Raw genomic sequence first — 17,686 nt, 5'->3', positions numbered from 1 at the left:
ACAGACGTTGCCAGAGCTGCCTTTGTATTACTTATGAGTCATGCCACTAAAATATTCTTTATTCATTATCCAAGTCCTTTTCATTCCAGTGCGAACCATTATCATGTTGCAAGCAACACAGGACTCTGTCAGGCTTGTCAAAGCCAAGTGCTTTCTGATAGGGATCTTCATATTTAATCTGATGAAGATTTACTTTACAAAAGAGCGAGATCAAAAAGGTTCGTTGCTGCACAAAAGAAGAAAGAGAAACTTAAATGCATTGCCAAGTAAGGGATTTTCTCCTTGTTGCTTCTCCAGGCACCCAGCCACTGTTAGAGGAACCGCTTTCAAACTTGGCTTAAATTGCTCTGTCAGTTAATTAAATTTTTGTATTTTAATGTCTGTCTAGTTAACTAGCGAGGAAAAAAGGCTTATGATAAACTCAAGATGAATACAAAACTTTTTTTTCATCTTTCATATAATACACAGAACAAAAAGGAGGAAATGTGGCCAAAATGTATTATGACAAGCAAACAAAAATAATATTAGAAAACTCCTTTGGGCAGATTCTGTTCTAGGCCACTAGTATTTACTAGGATTTATTTTTTTACTTACTGTGTTATTAAATCACTGAATTGGAAAGTCCTTGGGTCATTTCAAACCACTGTCTCATTGATTATTTATTCCAAAAGCATCCTTAATATTGGATTGTCATTAGAGCTGACGACAATGATCCCAAGATTTCCCTTGGCAGTGGGCTAATCGTCTAAATGTTCTCGCCGTTCGCGAGGAACACTGACAGATTAATTTAGGCCCCCACGTTCAGGTTTGTAAATAAATGGGTAGGTTAGAAAAAAACAAAAAAAATCTGACATTATCAGAAAAGTTCCGATGGGAAGCCCTGCTGGAAGTCAGTGCCTGGGCTCACCATCCCCCGGCTCACGTGCCGCCAGGTGCCCTCAGGTGCAAAGGTCCTAGGTGTTAAATTACTATGATTTTAAAGACTGAGCATCCTGGTGCTTTAGATTACATCGCGTATTTCTCACTGCTGGGATGTTAGTTGCAGATAGACTCAGGGGAGACACCTCTAATATTTTATGAGAATGGTGTTTTCTTGTTCAGCTAATTTCATAATCTCATCGTGGGCTGCATTTCTAAACTCTTTTAAACTTTTTCTTGAATGTCTGGTATTTTCAGGTTTATCTGTATACTTGAAAGACTCAGTTTTACCACATAGTGAGGATTCGTTCCCTTATATTTTGGAAAGCAAACCCTCAAATGCATCTGTTTCTAAGGTCAAAAGAGCAGCTTCAATTTATTTCAGTAATCTCTTGGATCCCTTGCTAATGACCATACAGCCCTTGTGCAGGAAACAGTAATCTCTATACTTTCCTGTTTAGCATGTATAATTGGTCAGTCTTCTAGCTTTGTTCTTCTACTTCTGTTTTCTACTCCTCTTTACTCCTCACTAATATACTCAGGATTTCTCTTCAGCCTTTCGAGACCTGCTATATTTGTGCTTCGGTGAGCAGCCACTCTCCCTCCCAGATCTGAGCCACGGCCTCAGCTTTTTTTCTGAGCCACGCAAGCATCAGTGAAGGAAAGCACCACCCTTGTACCTGTTGGTGCAAACCGGACTGATACAACAGTATTACTCATGCTACTGATTCCTGAGACAGGCCTGTAACCTATTATCTGCATCGGAGGAAATCAAACCACCAGCCAAGGAAAATCTTTAAAATATTCAATTTAGCAACCTAATTATTTCCCAATTAGAAAGGACATGGCAGAAATGTTATCAAGAAGAAAGGAAGAAAAATTCCAAAGCATCAATCTAGAAATGAAATTAAATTTCTATTTTTAAGTCAAATCACAATTTTTTTTTTCACCATGTCATCCATCTTCTGCCTTTCAATAAAATCCCTGGTTGCATCCATTTCTGATAGCACAGAAGCTTGACACTAAAATGTATCTGCTGCCTTTCAGGATAAATCAAACCAAGTGCAGTGCTATCATTTCCTGTAAACACTCCAATGTTGAAGAAATATATCTATGTCTTTCTGGGGAACGACAGGAGCTACTTCTCCCGGATCAAAACCCAGCAGCAGCGGGTAGCCAAGAAATCAAGAATAGGTTCCCCTGTGCTATGGGGCTGGCATATGACAAAACGGGACCAAACAGGTCCTGCTGGAAGCTTTAAGGCCAGTTAGCTTGGCAAAGGGCTGTTGAAAGGTGTTGACGTGAGCACAGCCAAGCCTGTGAATGGAGGGGCCAGGCACTTTGCTAGGAGCACCCTGCCCACAGAGTGGGTCTCTCCTCCACTGGGAAGGTGCCACCTTTGCTCTGCTGGGTCGGTACAACAAGGGCAAAAGGGCAGAAACAAAGCAACTGGCAGGAAGCACCTGATGCACCAGCCAAAAACATGCTTGTTTTACCCACCCTTTCCGTTCTCCCCTTTGCATGTGTTTTTAGCCAGCAATAAAACTATATGCACACAGGTTAAAGATCCAGCGGTCAGTTTAGCCTGTAGAAATCAAGGTGCTGTCCTTGATTAATAGAGGATAATCTGTGCCAAGCAAAGAGAGGCAGATAACTGAAAGGTACAGCTGCGGGAACAATTGTGGCTTCTGGTTTTGAATCACGGCTGAAGGAGTTTAAAATCATGAAGAAGAATCAAAAAACTACTTTTGGAGCTAGAATAAGCGTCTCTATAGCAATAAAAGACACTCATTTGTTGGTTTATTCATTAACTCATCTTGCTACAGAAGAAATGAGGTTTCAGGGGGGACTTGGAAATCATTTCTTCCACATGAAGAATTTGTGCACTTAATTCATTGCAGTAAACCACCATTTCAAATACTGAGGACATCTCTGTTAGCTAGGTTATGAACCAGCATATGCCTTAACTACTTTTTCTCCATTTAACTGGTAAAATATTTCCATTTCTGTGAGAAGAAGAAAAGCACAATGGAGAATATCCCAGAACAAAATAAATTCCCAGTTTTCTCACCAGAGGTCGTGAGTGAAATAGCCAATATTGCCAGATTCAGCACAAAGGTGGGCATTTCTTGCACAAAACTCGTTACAGTGAACAAATAAAACAAGAGTGTTTCAGAGTAGCAGATAACATACAGGCAGGATTTTAAAACAATGTAAGGGACTTAGACACATCTCTTCCATTACCTAAAATGTTCTACTTTTTTTTCAGCTCTGAAAACAAGCAATAACAATGGGGGAAATCACAGACTCAAGAGTCTGAAATCTGAGTCTGGTTTCCCTAGATTTCCAGGTATTCAGAATAAGAAGATAATGTGAAACTACAGTTTCATAACTGTGCCTAACATTGGATCTGCTTGTTGGTAGCGTGGGACCCATGGAAACTCCCTTCAATAGCACATTTGCAAGATGCAACCCATAGGGAAAGGGGGACAGTGAGGCCCCTTTGAACTCCTTCACTACACTTCTGGTGCAACACTAGAAGTATTAAGAACCCTGGTCTTTTTTTAACCAGCGTCCCAGGTACCAAGCTTCAATCTATCTCATTTCAGTGGCATAGAGAATATGCCTCTTTTGGCAAATTGCAACTAAAATATTAATATAGATTTTTTTTTCCAGCTGTTCCTTCCTTTTCCCATACATACTTTTCACAGATTATGCCCAATACCTTACTGCATAAAAAAATATGTTATTGAATTTGAGGTGAAATGGGATGAGTTTAATTGCTCTGAGTCCTGGAAGGCCCCTGCCTAATCTGCAGTCGGAATGTATTCAGAGGGTTGGCTGCATCTCACTGCTCAGGAGATGCATCCCACTTTCAAATCTAAGGAAGGGCCTTGGAATAGCCAAGTTACTGATCCCACAAACCCTTACAGTCAATGACATCTGGCAGTGGGCTCTCCCCGTAGATGTCCCAGGCCTTTTTCCCGCATTAAGAGCACTGCTGAATGCATAATTGCCCTGCTGGTATTGTACTGCATGCAAGAGAGCTGCAGACTGAAGTTCTCAGGAATAACTCAATTAATGTGCTGAGGCTTTGGAAGCTCAAAAAATGGATGATTACAGGGTACTTTATTTTCTTGCAACATTTGGGCAGAGTTTTGAGCACCATTCCCAACAACGATCAGAAGGGGCAAGTGCTATCCACTGTTCATCTTGGTGTTTAACACAATACTTTGGGCTTAGTCACAGAGTGGCAACCTCTCTTGGCATTGCAGGTGTTGTTTAGGTTTCCCCACTAGTGCCTGCAACACACAGAACGGGAGAAGCAGCATTTCCAAATGTTCACGTATTAAAGATGTTATAAATAGAAACAACTAACATTAAAGCGAGTGAGCCCTGATTGAATCCTCTGCTCCATTTGGGGAGTTTCCAAAGCCTTTCTCTGCCTTGCAATAGCTTAACTTGCTGGAAATCAGTGCCCGTGTGAGGTGCTTTGTACCGCTCGCTGGAGGAGTAAACTTTGTCCTCACGGGACGCTAGCCATGGAGATTTGGCAAATGAGGCATGCAGATTTGTAGCTACATTTTCTGCTCTGCCAGCTACTAATATCACAAGGAAAAAGCATGGATCAAGGTGCCTGCATGTCTGCAGAAAGCCGAGAAAGCAGAAAGCCACATCTTTTTGCTGTAATAAGCAAAACGTTGCTTAAAACGAGCTACTGAGCATTTAAGGTTACTGTTCCTTTCTCCTTCGCATACCTATCTGATCACTATTTATAATTTCAAAGCCTGGCTATACCCCGCACGCTCTGCCTAGGAGCCCCGCCAAAGCGCTGAGGATTTTCTCAGTAATGAGAAATCAGAACATGCCAATTCATTTACCAGCGTACTATGAGCCTTGCCATGATCAAATTACATCCACGCATCAGCACCGCTTCAGTTACAGAAAGCACAAGACAGTGCCGGGGAAGAAAATACGCCGCGAGGAAAAAGTTACAGAGATGGTCTTGTTGGAAGTTGCTGAGCAGCACGGATAATGAGAGCCCTGCTGAAATGTCAGCGGCTTGAGCAGGAACTCTCGGACCAATACTGGTACAGTTCAGTCACCTCTTGCCGTTTAAATGTTATCACAACAACTCATGCAAGTTTCTAAATTGAAAAAATAATGAGCAGTACATAGAAATTAATTACTGCCTTGTCCTGGGAAAGCAGCTCGCCAAAATACAAAGGACCTTTACAGTGTCACGGAGATATTTTCATCATAATAAAGACTACTGGGAAGGGTTTATATTTGTCTCTCTTCTACTGCCAGCCTAATCAGATCAGCACGACTAATAGAGTATGTTTTCCACTAGCTGGCTTCAAGCTTGCAAACATACATGTAGCTCGAGTCAGGGGAGGGAGAAGAAAGCAGCGGCCCCAGCTCTGCTATTCCAGGTTTCAGCAGGTGAGATGGGAGCGGGCGGGCTCGTAGGGATGGCGCCGCCCCGACTTGTAGGAAACCCAGGTTCAAATCTGGACTAAGAGCCACAGAGAAACGAATGAGTTGGGCAAGTCTCGGCGCCTCGGTGTCCCTCTGCTGAGCGATGCTTTGCCCACCTTTGCTGTGCTCTGTCTCTGCAGAGCGCCAGCGCTGCAGGGATCACCCGGCTGTGCTGCTGCGGAGGAGCCCCAGCCTCAGCCCCTCGGAGGAGGGATGCGTGGGACCGACCCCACGCTCCTCACCGTCTCTGGGCCAGACCAGTCCTCCTCGGGTGCCCTCCAGGCATGCACGCTAGCTTAAATTGCCTGTGCAGGAAATTCCCAGTGAAGCTGGCTTTTTTTAATTTATCATTTTCTAGTTTACTAAACCAGTGCTAAGACCGGTTTTATCAAGTACCTTTTGTTAGTCTAATAAAATACTATTATCCTTTATGAAGGCAAGCCAGATGCTCCACAGATGAAGCTGTCCAGGAGAGCACCAGAGACAGCCCTGCAGATGCGCTTAGATGCAATCAACTTACAGTGACAGCGCCGAGGAAAGGAGCAGATGTGCTGATCTCCAGCTCAGGTCTGGCTACTGCAGCTTACGACAAATTTAATCCTTCTCTCTGCCATGTTTAGTAGTGAATTTAGCCAGCTGGCAGGCTGACTTTTATCCAGCGGGATACGGCAGCTACACCTTCAACGTGTCTCACTGCGCACCGAGGGGACCAGCAAAAGATGGTTTGGTGTGCGTGCAGCCAGGGTCCCGCGGTGCTTTGCTCAGCAAACAGCTTCATCTTTTCCTTATCAGCAGCCCTGAGCCAGTTTACCAGTGTCTCCATATGGGGCTGGATGTCAGTGTATATGACTGCAAGAACCAGCCTACTACAGAAGGACTTACTACCATCAGGACAATTTTCTTTAAGTATTCTAAAGTGGCCTTTCATACAAAATATAAATTACCTAGCCTGCTGATTCCTTGACGAACACTTTTCCTAGTTTTGTCATCGCACAGCTGTAAATACATCATTTGCTATTTTACATTGAAAGCCTACATAGAGATCTTTTCAGTATTGTTATTTCATCTTGCACAAAGTGGAATACTGCCAAAAAGTGATCTTTGAGGCAACATATGCTGACTAGCCCGTCTCTTAAAGGAGGAGCTGTCCCATAGAAATTGAGGAGTTTCAGAACAGCCACGCTCCTTTGGCTCACTTTTCACAAACACCTGGCTGCCCACCCTTTAATTATACCTGAAGCTCACGGCAGGATGGACAGCACCAAGGCTTTTCTGTATGTTGCTTTATAGTAGTGGCGAAAGCGAAAACGATACATTAAATACTGCACTTGTGATATATGGTATCTATGGCAGGAAGAAAAGAAAATTAATGTGAGTCATCTTAGGAAGACATCAGAGGCCGGGTGACACCTCTGAACTTTTTCCTGGCGAGTTTCCATCAGCAGGAGACCTTCAGTCCGCTGGGTCCCGGGCAAGGCCACGCTCAGGGGCTGGGGGACCAGCTGATTCTGCTCCCTATTTTTTTCTCCCAAACACCTGGAGGAGGGTTTGCCTGCAGCACAACTTGGCCATGGCACCCCCAAATCCCGCTGTGCTCACAGCAGCCCCAGGGTGCTTGGGGCTCGCTGGGGACTGGCATGCTAGAAGGACTTTCTGGCTCTATCTCCCCACAGGTTTTTGCTACAGTTCTGTCACACAGGGTTTCCTGGATATAGGGCAGCAACGTGGTCCTGCTGCACGCTTTCTCCCTTTCCATGCTTGCTAGCTTGAAAGAGCCCTGCCATGCTCACATGAACAGCCCGGTTTGACACACTTTAGTATACACTCATGGAATTAAAACACCAGGCACCAACATTTTGGTAGGAATTGTAATCGACTCCTGGAAGCAGGGAATCGCCAATGCAAATAAAGGGATTTGATATGCTTCCATCGGCTTTTCTGAAGAAGAAGCTGAGCTGCCTACTTAGACCAGCAGCATTACGGGGTCACATCCCTGTGGTCCATGGTGTGTAACCCTAGAGTCACTGCCCTGTGATAATGTGACAATGTCACATTCATAAAGCCAAAGATTATTTTGCTTTTTGTGATCTCTTACACTACTCCTAGCATGGGAAGAAAACAAATGTCTGTTTTGCACATCACTAGCTATTAGGCTATGTCTGGTTACATCACATCACTTGACATAACATAAACCAATGTAAGCAGATAAAATATGACACAAATGTCATGTTGCATTAGATTTTTAAGTAGCTGGCAGCTTTTACCCCATGGATGATGAATTCTTAGAGATGTTTGGTCGTCATACCTGTAAACTTTCAGGATAAAGCAATATTATCCTCCAATTACAATTCACATTTTCATACTCCAATGGTACATTTCTAGTTTATGGAATGATCGCTTTTACTCTCTGCTATGTCCCCATTCCTCCCCAAAAGACATGTAAACATGATGATGGTTAGCCTTTACAAAGCACCCGTCACCAGGGAATTCATCTACTGAAAAATGGATAAACCATGGAGCCTGTCTCAAACACCACTGAAATCAATAGCAGTCTTTCTATTCATTCAAATGGGAAATAGGTCGAGGTCTTCATGCCTCTGTAAACATTTTTACTGCACAACTAATTTCCCATTAGAAAGAAAAGTATTTTGTTTTCTTTTTAGGTCAGAAATAAAGAGTAAATTTTATGTAAAAGAGCAAACAGATTATAAAGGAGAAATAGTGCTTACATAATGCAGCAAGTGCTAATACCACACTTAGTTTTCCAGTGTTTTCTTCATTACCCACTCACAGAGAAATTTTACATAGATGAAAGAGCAATGCTGATTTTTGCACCAGCAGTAGCACTGCAGTTCATGTAAGATGCCCCTTCTAACTCTGTTTGGGGTACTCAGGGCATCACAGGGCCCACCAGCTCCGGCCACCTCTTCATCCACCTTCTGGAGCAGAAAACGGTGTTAGGACCTTTGCAGCTACCGTGAAAGGTACCTCTAAGCTAGCCATTTCGGAGCCAGAGCATGTATGAGGTACAGCCACAGCCTGGCCCTCCTCTGAGGGAATTCCCCTTAGCCATGGCTGTAGCTTGTATCAATCCCTTTAAGCAGCCTAAGGGAGTTTATCATGCTATGGTTTGGTCAGATCCTGCCTTTACAGCAGATCATTGTCATGAGGCTGCAAACTTTTGGGCCGTGCTAATAAGGTAACGCGCTGGTAGCACATTAGTTAATAACTTTCATTACAAACTGAAGCCAAGCTGAAACTACAGAATTTCAGCCTGACAAAGGAAAGAAAACACGGAATGGCCAGCATCAGCATCATCTGCCTGACTTCTGTATTACCTGCACCCCAGCATGTTACCCTGCATCCTGCAGCAGGGAGCTGCAGCAGGCGAGGGGGCATGAGCCCGCTGCGCCATCCAGAGAGATTCTGCTCCCCAAAACACTTCTCCTGGAGATTGTCTTACACACTGGTTATCCCCCTCTGAAAGGAAAGCAGAGGAGGGTGCAGTCACCACCTCGCTGTAGCTGCTGGGAAGGCAAGGAGGCTGGGAGAAGAACCACACATTTGGTGCTACAGGTGGCTTCTCCCTCCGGGCTGGCTCAGTGATCATTGCATGCTCCTTAACTTTCATGCACGAGCGTGGAGCCAGAGTCAGATCTTTCCCCAAGAAAGAGGGAAAAAACTGGAACTGGCACGGTGCTCTCAGTAGTGCCTAACCAGCTTGCTCCCAGAGCAGCCACACCAGCTGAGGCTGGTTTGCATGACAAAGCAGGTAAGAAAAATGACGGGTACCTCTGCAGGGTTAGCAAAGTGGGAGTGATTCTCAGAGGCGATAGAGAGTCAAAGGACACTGCCCAGCTCATGTGGCTCTCTAGAAGCTTTTAAAACCTCCTCTCTGGTACTGGATCCATCACACAATACCAGCTGCGCCAGAGGAGCTGTGTTTAACATACTCTGCATACCGGATCTGGCTCTGCCATGCCACTTATTTCACTGTGAATCTTCTCTTCCTATTTGGCAAGAGCAAAGACTCTTTTCTGGCTTTTTTCTTTCCTTCTTTCCTTCTTTTTTTTTTTTCTAAAGGCTCTAATAGCTCCATTTTTCAGTTCATTTTTGGAATAAAAGAGCGCATGCAAGGAGGTGTTGGGGGTAAGGGTGCCATTTGATGATTGTCAACGTAGCGTTCAACTAAGATTTTTGGTATATTAAAAAAGTTACCTCTGGTCTTCTCCAGGTTCCCCACATTAGCTGGTGTCAAGGGCAGACTGCATGGAAAAGAAAGCGCATAACTATGTCCAGTACTTCTCCATGAGATTTTGCCTTTTGTAAGGAAAATCCAATAAACGGCTGTCTAACAAATCATACACTTTCTCTGAAGGGAAAGCATTTCCTGCTCATCCTCTTTATCGGCCAGGTTGCTATTCACCATGTCCACTAGAGCAGCGCCTGCAGATGGACCCTAGCAAATGTATTAATTCAATAATGGTTCAGGCAGCTTACCAGCGGTCTAAGATTCAAACTGTAGAACAATACATCTTAGAACCTGTTTATAAGTGAAAAACAGATTATCTTGAGGCTAGTAACCTTTTAGAAATAGCACAGTGACAGATTCTGCCTGACAGATTTGATATGAATTTCACCTGCTGTGTAAATATTGATGGTTTTAATGCTTAGCATTGCAGGCTTAATCTTCTTAGCAGGTATATTTCGAGATCTGGAGTTGCACCGAGTGCAAGGGGCCCACTGCCCTCTGCAAGGTAACGATGCAATGCAGCGCTCAAAATGTTAGTAGAGTCATTAGTCCCTGAAAGGAAAAAAGTTAATTGACAAGTGTGCACAAATGTTATATACTTGAATGTCTCCGAGGAATTGCCCAATTAATGTACTTTCAAACAAATAAATTCAGGATAATTAAGAAGCTCTGACACATGTTAAAGAAGAAGGCACTAAGAGGGTGAACCAGGAATCAGGTGACAGAATCATCCTGGTTATGGTGGGGAAGAGGAGTCACGCAGGCACCTCTGCTATGCTTTCATATTCCCGTGAAAATTCCCTGGAGATCTGTACAAGCTTGAAGATAAGAGGCTAGAGGGCAAAATGACATTACCTACTCGAACCTCTGGTGGTTCCAGTGGATCTGAGAAGCAACCAGTGACTGCGAGTTTCGGATCTGAACCCTGAATCCAATTTGTAGATATGAGTCAATCCACAAGTCCCACTGAGTTCAGCTGGACGTGCACAGCACTGACAAAAATCAAGATTAAATATCTCAGTGTCTGTCACTAAAATCTTGGCATTGGACACCGCGTTGGAAGCCCAGCGTCTCCAGCTGTGGACGCCACACAACATGTGCCTGTGCAGCCCAGTGTCTCCAGGTCTGGATGCTGTCTGTGAGCTGCCTTCGTGCCCTCCAGTTCCCAGAGCAAAGCCAACACAGCTGAGCTGTACTGAGTCAGATATCTGTACGAACGGACCAACATTTGAGGCAGACCTGCACCAGATCAGGAAGAGAAAGAAGGAAAGCACAGCAGGATTTCAACTTACTTTGAGTGTTTATTTTTAGACTCTGATCTTCTGACCAGCTCTTCCATGAAGCTCTCTGTCCATGGAGACTCAGAGCCCATCTCCACCAGAAGCATAATTTATATCTTCTTTTCTTCAATGTCAAAGCTAACTGCACAAAGGACATGCAATATTACTGACACTACGAAGGATTAAGGAAGCAAGGCGGAAAGGCAAAAAAAAAAAATCAAAAAAAATTTGTACATCAGTCTGCTTTCTGTTTTCTGGCTTCTGAACAGTTCTTGCTTATTTATTCCATCCATGCATCTCAGTTTACTGGTGAAAGTTTATTTTAAAAGTTTCCCACTTTTTAAATAAAGGATGTTTAAAAGTAATTGTATTACGCTAATAAACCACCTTGTAAAATCACTATTTTGAATCAGAGCTCTTTGAGTGGGTCTTGCCAAACCAAATTCTTTGACCCAATTTCTACGAATAAATTCCCTCCTGAAAGCTGAATACGTCCACATCAATCCATATCGTCCAGACTGCTGAAACTAGGTTTTCATACTGAAAGCATGCAGAGCCCTCAGCGATGATGATGCAAATTAAGCTACTGTTTGTTTTGAGGGGATTTTTTTTTTTGCCAAGGCTACTCCGAAATTCTGAGGTCAGTATTTATATGGCTTGGTAACAAGGGAATTAACTGCACAGAGATCCAGTGATATTAAAATGAAAAAAGCTCACCGGGAAAAAATAGGGGCATTCAATAATGTATGAGGCATAGAAATGTCATTGTTTAAAGTAAAAGAGCTGGAATGCTATTTTTTACCTCTACAGTGACAAACAGACACAACAAAAAAAGAAGGATGTTGCGCTGTCTATTAGTGAAATAACATTCATTGAAACAAATTATGATTGGACCTCTACAGTCAAACTTTTAAAAGATCTATTATATATAATAAGCTAACTAGATATAATAACCGCCAGATACCTGCAACCATGCAAATCAGTTCCCCTTGTCCCTCTTTTCATTCAGGCTGCAAACCCATGTGCCACAGAGTGTATCTTGCTGTGACCTCTTGCCTGCACCATAAATCAATCGGAATTTTGCTGCTGAGCCGCTGTGCTTAAATCAAGCCCTATGTGTATAAATAATATAAAATGACATAGCGCAGCAGCGCTGCAATCCTAATGCAAGTCTGAGGAAGCTGTCATAGAAAAAATAGTACCTTGGCAGCAATTGCCCCCTAGCATCCAGGATTAGCACTTGTGCCCAAAACAGTTTAGAGAAAGACTCTGATTTGCTTCAACTAATGTAGATTAGGCCTCATAAATCCCTCCTGGTGGTATTTTTACATGTTGTTTTTCAAGGGAGGTCTTAAGAAAGAGAGAACGTGATTGGCCCTTCTGCAACGGCTTGATCTCGCAAACTGCTCCTTCGGTGAGACCTTGGGGTGCCCACACCGGCGCAGAGTGAGACCGGGCTGCACTGAAGCAGGGAGAAAAGGAGCATCTCAGGGAAGAGTTGTTTACTGCAATGTCTCTAAATCTCCGTGAGCGGAGGGGGAGGCTGCCGCAGTGCAGGCCAGGCTGCCAAACGAGCAGAAATAACCGCTCTCACAGCTCAGCGCTTGCTTTAGAAGCAATAACAAATATGATGCCCAAGTGGGGAAGAATGCTGGAGTGACAAATGTTTACTGGCAGAACCGGACTCCTGGGAGGGGACTGGCAACAAAAGCTTAAACAGTTGCTGCAGAGATCAGGTTGCTGGTAGAAGCAGCATCTTTCTCAAGACACAGATACAAAAGCGTTGCCAATATGACCATCCCATGAAATAACGAGGAAACCCTTCTGTGGAGACGTTCCCATGCGTGCACGCTGGCACGTGCCTCAGGCTCTGCTCCAGTTGCACCAAACTTACCCCCTGCCAAGGAGCCCAGCACAGTCACCCAAGAACACAAGCTAAAATAATTTCTGATTCACCTGCTCTCTGCCTTGACTCTTAAGGAGTGTTTTTTTCTGCTGAAAATACGCAGATATGTTTAATAAAATAGATAGATCTTAAGATGAGAAATTTTGCAACTGCATCATTGTTGTTAACCCCAGAGAGAGGATGTATTTCTGAATCAGTGCAAAACAAGGAGGGGCTTTTCTTCAATTTCATTCAAAAATTGGCATTTCTATATTTCAAAGAGAAATATCTAACTGTACTCAGATGGGCTAAAAGAGCCGCTGGACGTTCTTGTCTAGATTTATCATTAAAAAAAAATAGCTAAAAAGTGCTGCCTAATAAAAATCAAGAAAGTAAAATAGCTTTACAGGAAAAGCAAGCTAAAATGTAGTTCCCTACAGGTAGCAAACACACATTCACAATTTGTAAAAAAGAAAAAAACCAACAACTTATTTGCACTCTTTCCTTTAAGGAACAAAAAGGGTTTTGTCTCCAGCTGTAGAGCGAAGAACTGTTTCCAGTCCATCAAAAAGAGAAACTCAGCCCAAACCTGGTCAGCCATGCAATCAATTGCCATTATTTTTTTCTGAAAGCAACGAGCTGCTGTGAAGTTGCATTTGTTCCTTTTTTCTTGGGTGAATGATTTTGCATTAATAACCAGCTTATCAGTTATGCACCTACCTATTTCTCAGAGCTTCCCATGCGCGGTTGTGGGGTTTCTTTCCGTTCAAAGATGAGAGGTTGGTAGTGAAAACAGTGATGAGTATGTGATGGCCACCTGCTGAGGAAAGAGAGAATTTTTAGAGGATCCTGCCCTGGCTCCATGATCCAGTGGATAATCCTACCGATCTTGGTCAGTTTGGATTACAGTAGCTGCCATTATTGCTTTAAATGGCAAGAGCTGGGATACTGGGAAGATTTGCTTCCATACCCTGTCCGTGATCCTGGCCAAATGTAGCCGCTAAATAGTCCCAGAGCCTGATGGAAGACCTCAGCAGTGGTAGTGAGGACTTGGGTTTCCTCCCAGCTGGTACAGCAGAAGGTACCATCACGTCGGTGTTGTACTTTGACCTGGAGCTGAAGGGTATGTTCTGACCACTGCCATCGCCACCACCGCTTTTCTAGGCTCTTTAGCAAGCAGCAGTGCTGGTGTGCCACCTGCGCCGTCGCCCCATAGGAACCAGCAAGGTGTTGCTGCAAAACGAGGCCCATTAACCAAACCCCTGCTGCAGGACATCAGCTCAAGCAAGTCATTGAATTCTTTGTGCCCTCCCTCAAAGCCTTCAGGAGGCCTCAGGGAACTTAAATAATGTGAGAGGAGCAAGCACTGAACCTACTCCCCTTCCTTTCCTAGGGCGACCACGTTGCTGTGAGCCTCATTGCGCAGTGGTGCAAAGAAAAGGGACGCAGTGTTTGCACGGCTCGCCACGCAGCAGGGGAACAGCGAGGGGCCCTGCGATGTGTAGGGAAAGGCAGGGGAAAACGAGGGCTGGAGGCATCAGTGAGTCCAAATAAGAATAATTTGTTGGTACAGGGACCAGAGAGATGCGAGAGCACCGGAAGGGTAAACCACAAGCAAGAGTGGGGAGAGGTGAGTATATCGTGCACTAGGGTGGTCTGTGCTGTGGTTTCGCTTCTCCACCATCGCTGGAGTGAAGATGCTGTAATTGCATGTATCAGTGGAGAAGAAAACCATGGCAACAGAAACTTAGTTCGTACTATAATTTATTGCCATCGAGATATTTGCCAAGTGCCAACTCCCTGGGAAAAATGCATTTTTCATCAGTACTACACAGAAATTAGCATCAGAAGAATTAATGCACTTAATAACTGTCAAGAAACATGAAGAAATGTGCCTGAGATGTGAAGACAACTGTATCTGTGAGTCCCTTCAACCTCTAGCAAGCATCAGCTAACTGGATAAATGTCACTGCAAGTTTGAATCATGACTCTGTGTCATTTTGAATTTAAGTGAAGCAAAGATTTTCTTTATTTAGCTAACGCTGGAAATGATATAATGAATAAAGGGCACAAGCTCCTGTTTGTGTTGCAGATCCCTCAGCCTTAAACCTAAAAGAAGGTGAAGGCATTTCCCAAACGGGTCAAGCCATAAACAAATGTGACAGTTTTGCATGCAGCAGAGAATGGGTGTGTAAGATAAAGAACAGACATCTGACTGGGTGGACCCTTTACCCAAACAGCCTCAGGACTCAGCCCATCTCCTCCTCTTCGATATTCTCTCTTCCTCTAAATAAAAAGTCACCGGTGTCTGCTGGTGCTGCTGTGCAAGGGCCTCAGGACCTGGAATGTATATACAGAATAGCCAAGAGCTAGCAATACCTGCCTTTGGACATGTACTGCAAACTGAGTTCTAGGTTTGCCTTCAGAGCCTACAGAAACTTTAGGAAGTTTGGGATGTGATGGGCTTGCTCTCCCATTTCAAGCAACAGCTTGGGCATACACTTCTCGGAGATGCTGTTTTCTGCTGTCTCCTGATCTAGAGCCAGACTTCCTTCTCTAAATTACTAAACACCATTTGCTTACGCTGAAGACTGTTCTGCCGAAATTCACACTGTTAATTCGTCTGCAAGCCTGTAACTAACTGGCCGCTTTATTCAGCCTCATGGTTTTAGCAGGAAATGTACTTTAGTACTGCATATAAAATGGCCTCTTTATGATGAGAAAAATAGCGACTGATTCACTGTTCAACTGATGGAAGGAATTACCTCCATCACCGTGTGATTCATCCTGATTCATCCTGGACTCACGAAGGAATAATTTAAAGTTACCTGCACATATGACTGAGCTCTAAATTATCTGCAGCCACTGGGCATTGCCATGGGCATCTCAGTTAAGCCTCTGCTCTGTACACATTGCTGATCACTGAAAGCAAAATATGAGGATATATCAGCTGCAATACTGAAAATGTGGTAGCACAGTTACAGAAATAGATGATGGTCATTTACCCTGAGTACGGAGTTTGCTGCTGAAAGCGAGGTCTAGAGGGAGAGGGTAGAGGAGAGGAATCAAAATTTTATTGCCAGTAAAGTAAGATCTGTGCAAGGAAAGAGTGAAAAAATTTGATCTGTTAGCTGTGACAAATAGAGTAGGGCATGGCAGATCATCCTAAAATAATGAAAAGCCTGGTGCATGGCTGCTTGCTCATAAGACAAGCAGGGGACAAGTAAAGAAATGAAAAGGTTGCGTGCCAAAAATATGGAGAAAGAGGGTTAGAAAAGCAGTACAGTAGATACTCCAGGACCCAGTAGCACTGACAATTGTAAAAGAGGGATAATGAGAACAACAGCCAGGAAAATGACTCAAAGACCAGAAGGATTCAGGACCCCTGACAGGAAAGGAACTACCCTATAGACAAATCACTGCATATTTATCTGCCGCAGAGTACCTTTTCTTTCAGGACGCTGCCTTGGCCTGGAGCAGACAGTCAGATGCTGTGTGTTGCTCCTCCTGGCACAGCTTTAGCATGTCCAGGAACAGCAGGTTTTCTAACACTGTTTAACGCAGGATAGGAAGCATGCGCTGGTGTCCAGAGGAAAACATGCAGGACAGCCCTGTGGAGCAGACGGGGTTTTAGATTCACTAAGTGAATATACTGGGAGACTGCAATTGCTTCTTGGGATGCATTATTGCAATGTGAGGGTTTTAATGGAGAATTAAGAGTAGTGCTGACCTTTAAATACCCTATGCTTTCTAAGGCTGCAGTAGCTGATTTTACACCAATTATTTATTAGCATTATAAGTAAATGAGCTATTATCATTCATGAATTCTGTAATAGTCAATTTGTTTCTCTGCCCAGAGCCTTGAAGTGCCTATTTCACAATTTCTTAGCGATGTAACCATAGGAACTAAGTGGTTGCCAACATAAACCTTCATAATTAAAGATGATAAGCGTTCACCCTATTGAGTGGTACTGAAATGTATACAGAGTCAATGAAATGCACCTCAAGGGCCATGGCCCCTGAAGGCAGCAGTACATCGACTTACTGTATGTTACACTTACATACTGCCTGAGTGACTGCGTTGGCTCAGCTGTGCATTTTTGAAACTCTCCCACCGAGAAGTGTGCTGTGAAATGGAAGGCCAAGAAAGCAGATTTTCTGCCCTGGAAAGCAAATATCCCTCTGAGCTGCAAGAGCAAAGACAGTGCCTCTGACCCTTTCCCTAAGGATCATGGAGGAATGGGGGATGGCAGGGGAGAGGGGTTTGCTGAGGGTCCCCAGAAATATTCAGCAGGCTCAGGCCCTAAGGGGAGGAGATAAACAGGGCCAGGCCAGGTTCCTGTAGGCCACACGCTGTGGTTCATAACCTGTCGTCCTCCAGAGCAGCGTGGCCACCTCCAGTCTGCCTTTCAGGACGTGGCTCTGGTCTGCACTGGCTCCTGAGCCTGTCCTGTGAACTGCATGGGAGCTGCCATGGGCCAAAACCACCTCAGGGCAGTGCTAGCAGGGTAAAAGCATGGATGACTGCAGGGCAGGGCTAGGCCCAGTCCTCTAATTTGCAAGGATACATGCTGCACTGAAGAATCATGTTCTGCCACACAGTTTGAAGCATCCTCCAGGGCCAGGGCAGAGCTGAAGCCAGATACCTTCCCATAATCCTGCAGGGCCAAGTACCAATGGCATTCAAATAGCCTCTTGCACTCATGGGTATCCTTTCTCTCCCTTTCACCCTGGGATGGATATTTCTGCTGTGCTCCCTTAATAAGACCTTTTTTTTTCTAAGCATCTAATGCTAGAGGATAGACAGTTCCGCTGCAGATGATCATCCTCAAAAGGGTATCTGGTTTCCAAGTGAAATATTGAATTTTT

At 44.1% G+C, this 17,686-nt stretch overlaps 1 protein-coding gene and 1 long non-coding RNA gene across 2 annotated transcripts in view; one reads left to right on the top strand and one right to left on the bottom strand.

Moving 5' to 3' along the window:
* The first annotated feature begins 3,493 nt into the window (after positions 1 to 3,493).
* Positions 3,494 to 10,422, top strand: LOC138068712 (uncharacterized). Its single transcript, XR_011143418.1, has 3 exons — positions 3,494 to 5,009; positions 5,837 to 5,967; positions 10,307 to 10,422. It is a non-coding gene; the product is annotated as an uncharacterized lncRNA (long non-coding RNA).
* The window catches only part of LOC138068710 (uncharacterized), a 58,712-nt gene continuing 49,296 nt past the window's right edge, over positions 8,271 to 17,686 (bottom strand). Inside the window, exons 6-9 of the mRNA XM_068956775.1 lie at positions 13,538 to 13,637; positions 10,508 to 10,891; positions 9,619 to 9,665; positions 8,271 to 8,339 (exon numbers count right to left, since the gene is read on the bottom strand). Coding sequence (XP_068812876.1) covers positions 8,329 to 8,339; positions 9,619 to 9,665; positions 10,508 to 10,891; positions 13,538 to 13,637 — 542 coding nt within the window. The 3' untranslated portion in view covers positions 8,271 to 8,328. The remainder of the gene's footprint in view (positions 8,340 to 9,618; positions 9,666 to 10,507; positions 10,892 to 13,537; positions 13,638 to 17,686) is intronic.

Source organism: Struthio camelus, chromosome 11 (genome assembly GCF_040807025.1).
Source record: "Struthio camelus isolate bStrCam1 chromosome 11, bStrCam1.hap1, whole genome shotgun sequence".
NCBI lineage: Eukaryota > Metazoa > Chordata > Aves > Struthioniformes > Struthionidae > Struthio > Struthio camelus.
Note: the sequence above shows the minus strand (reverse complement) of the source record. Positions and strands in the feature narration are given on the sequence as shown.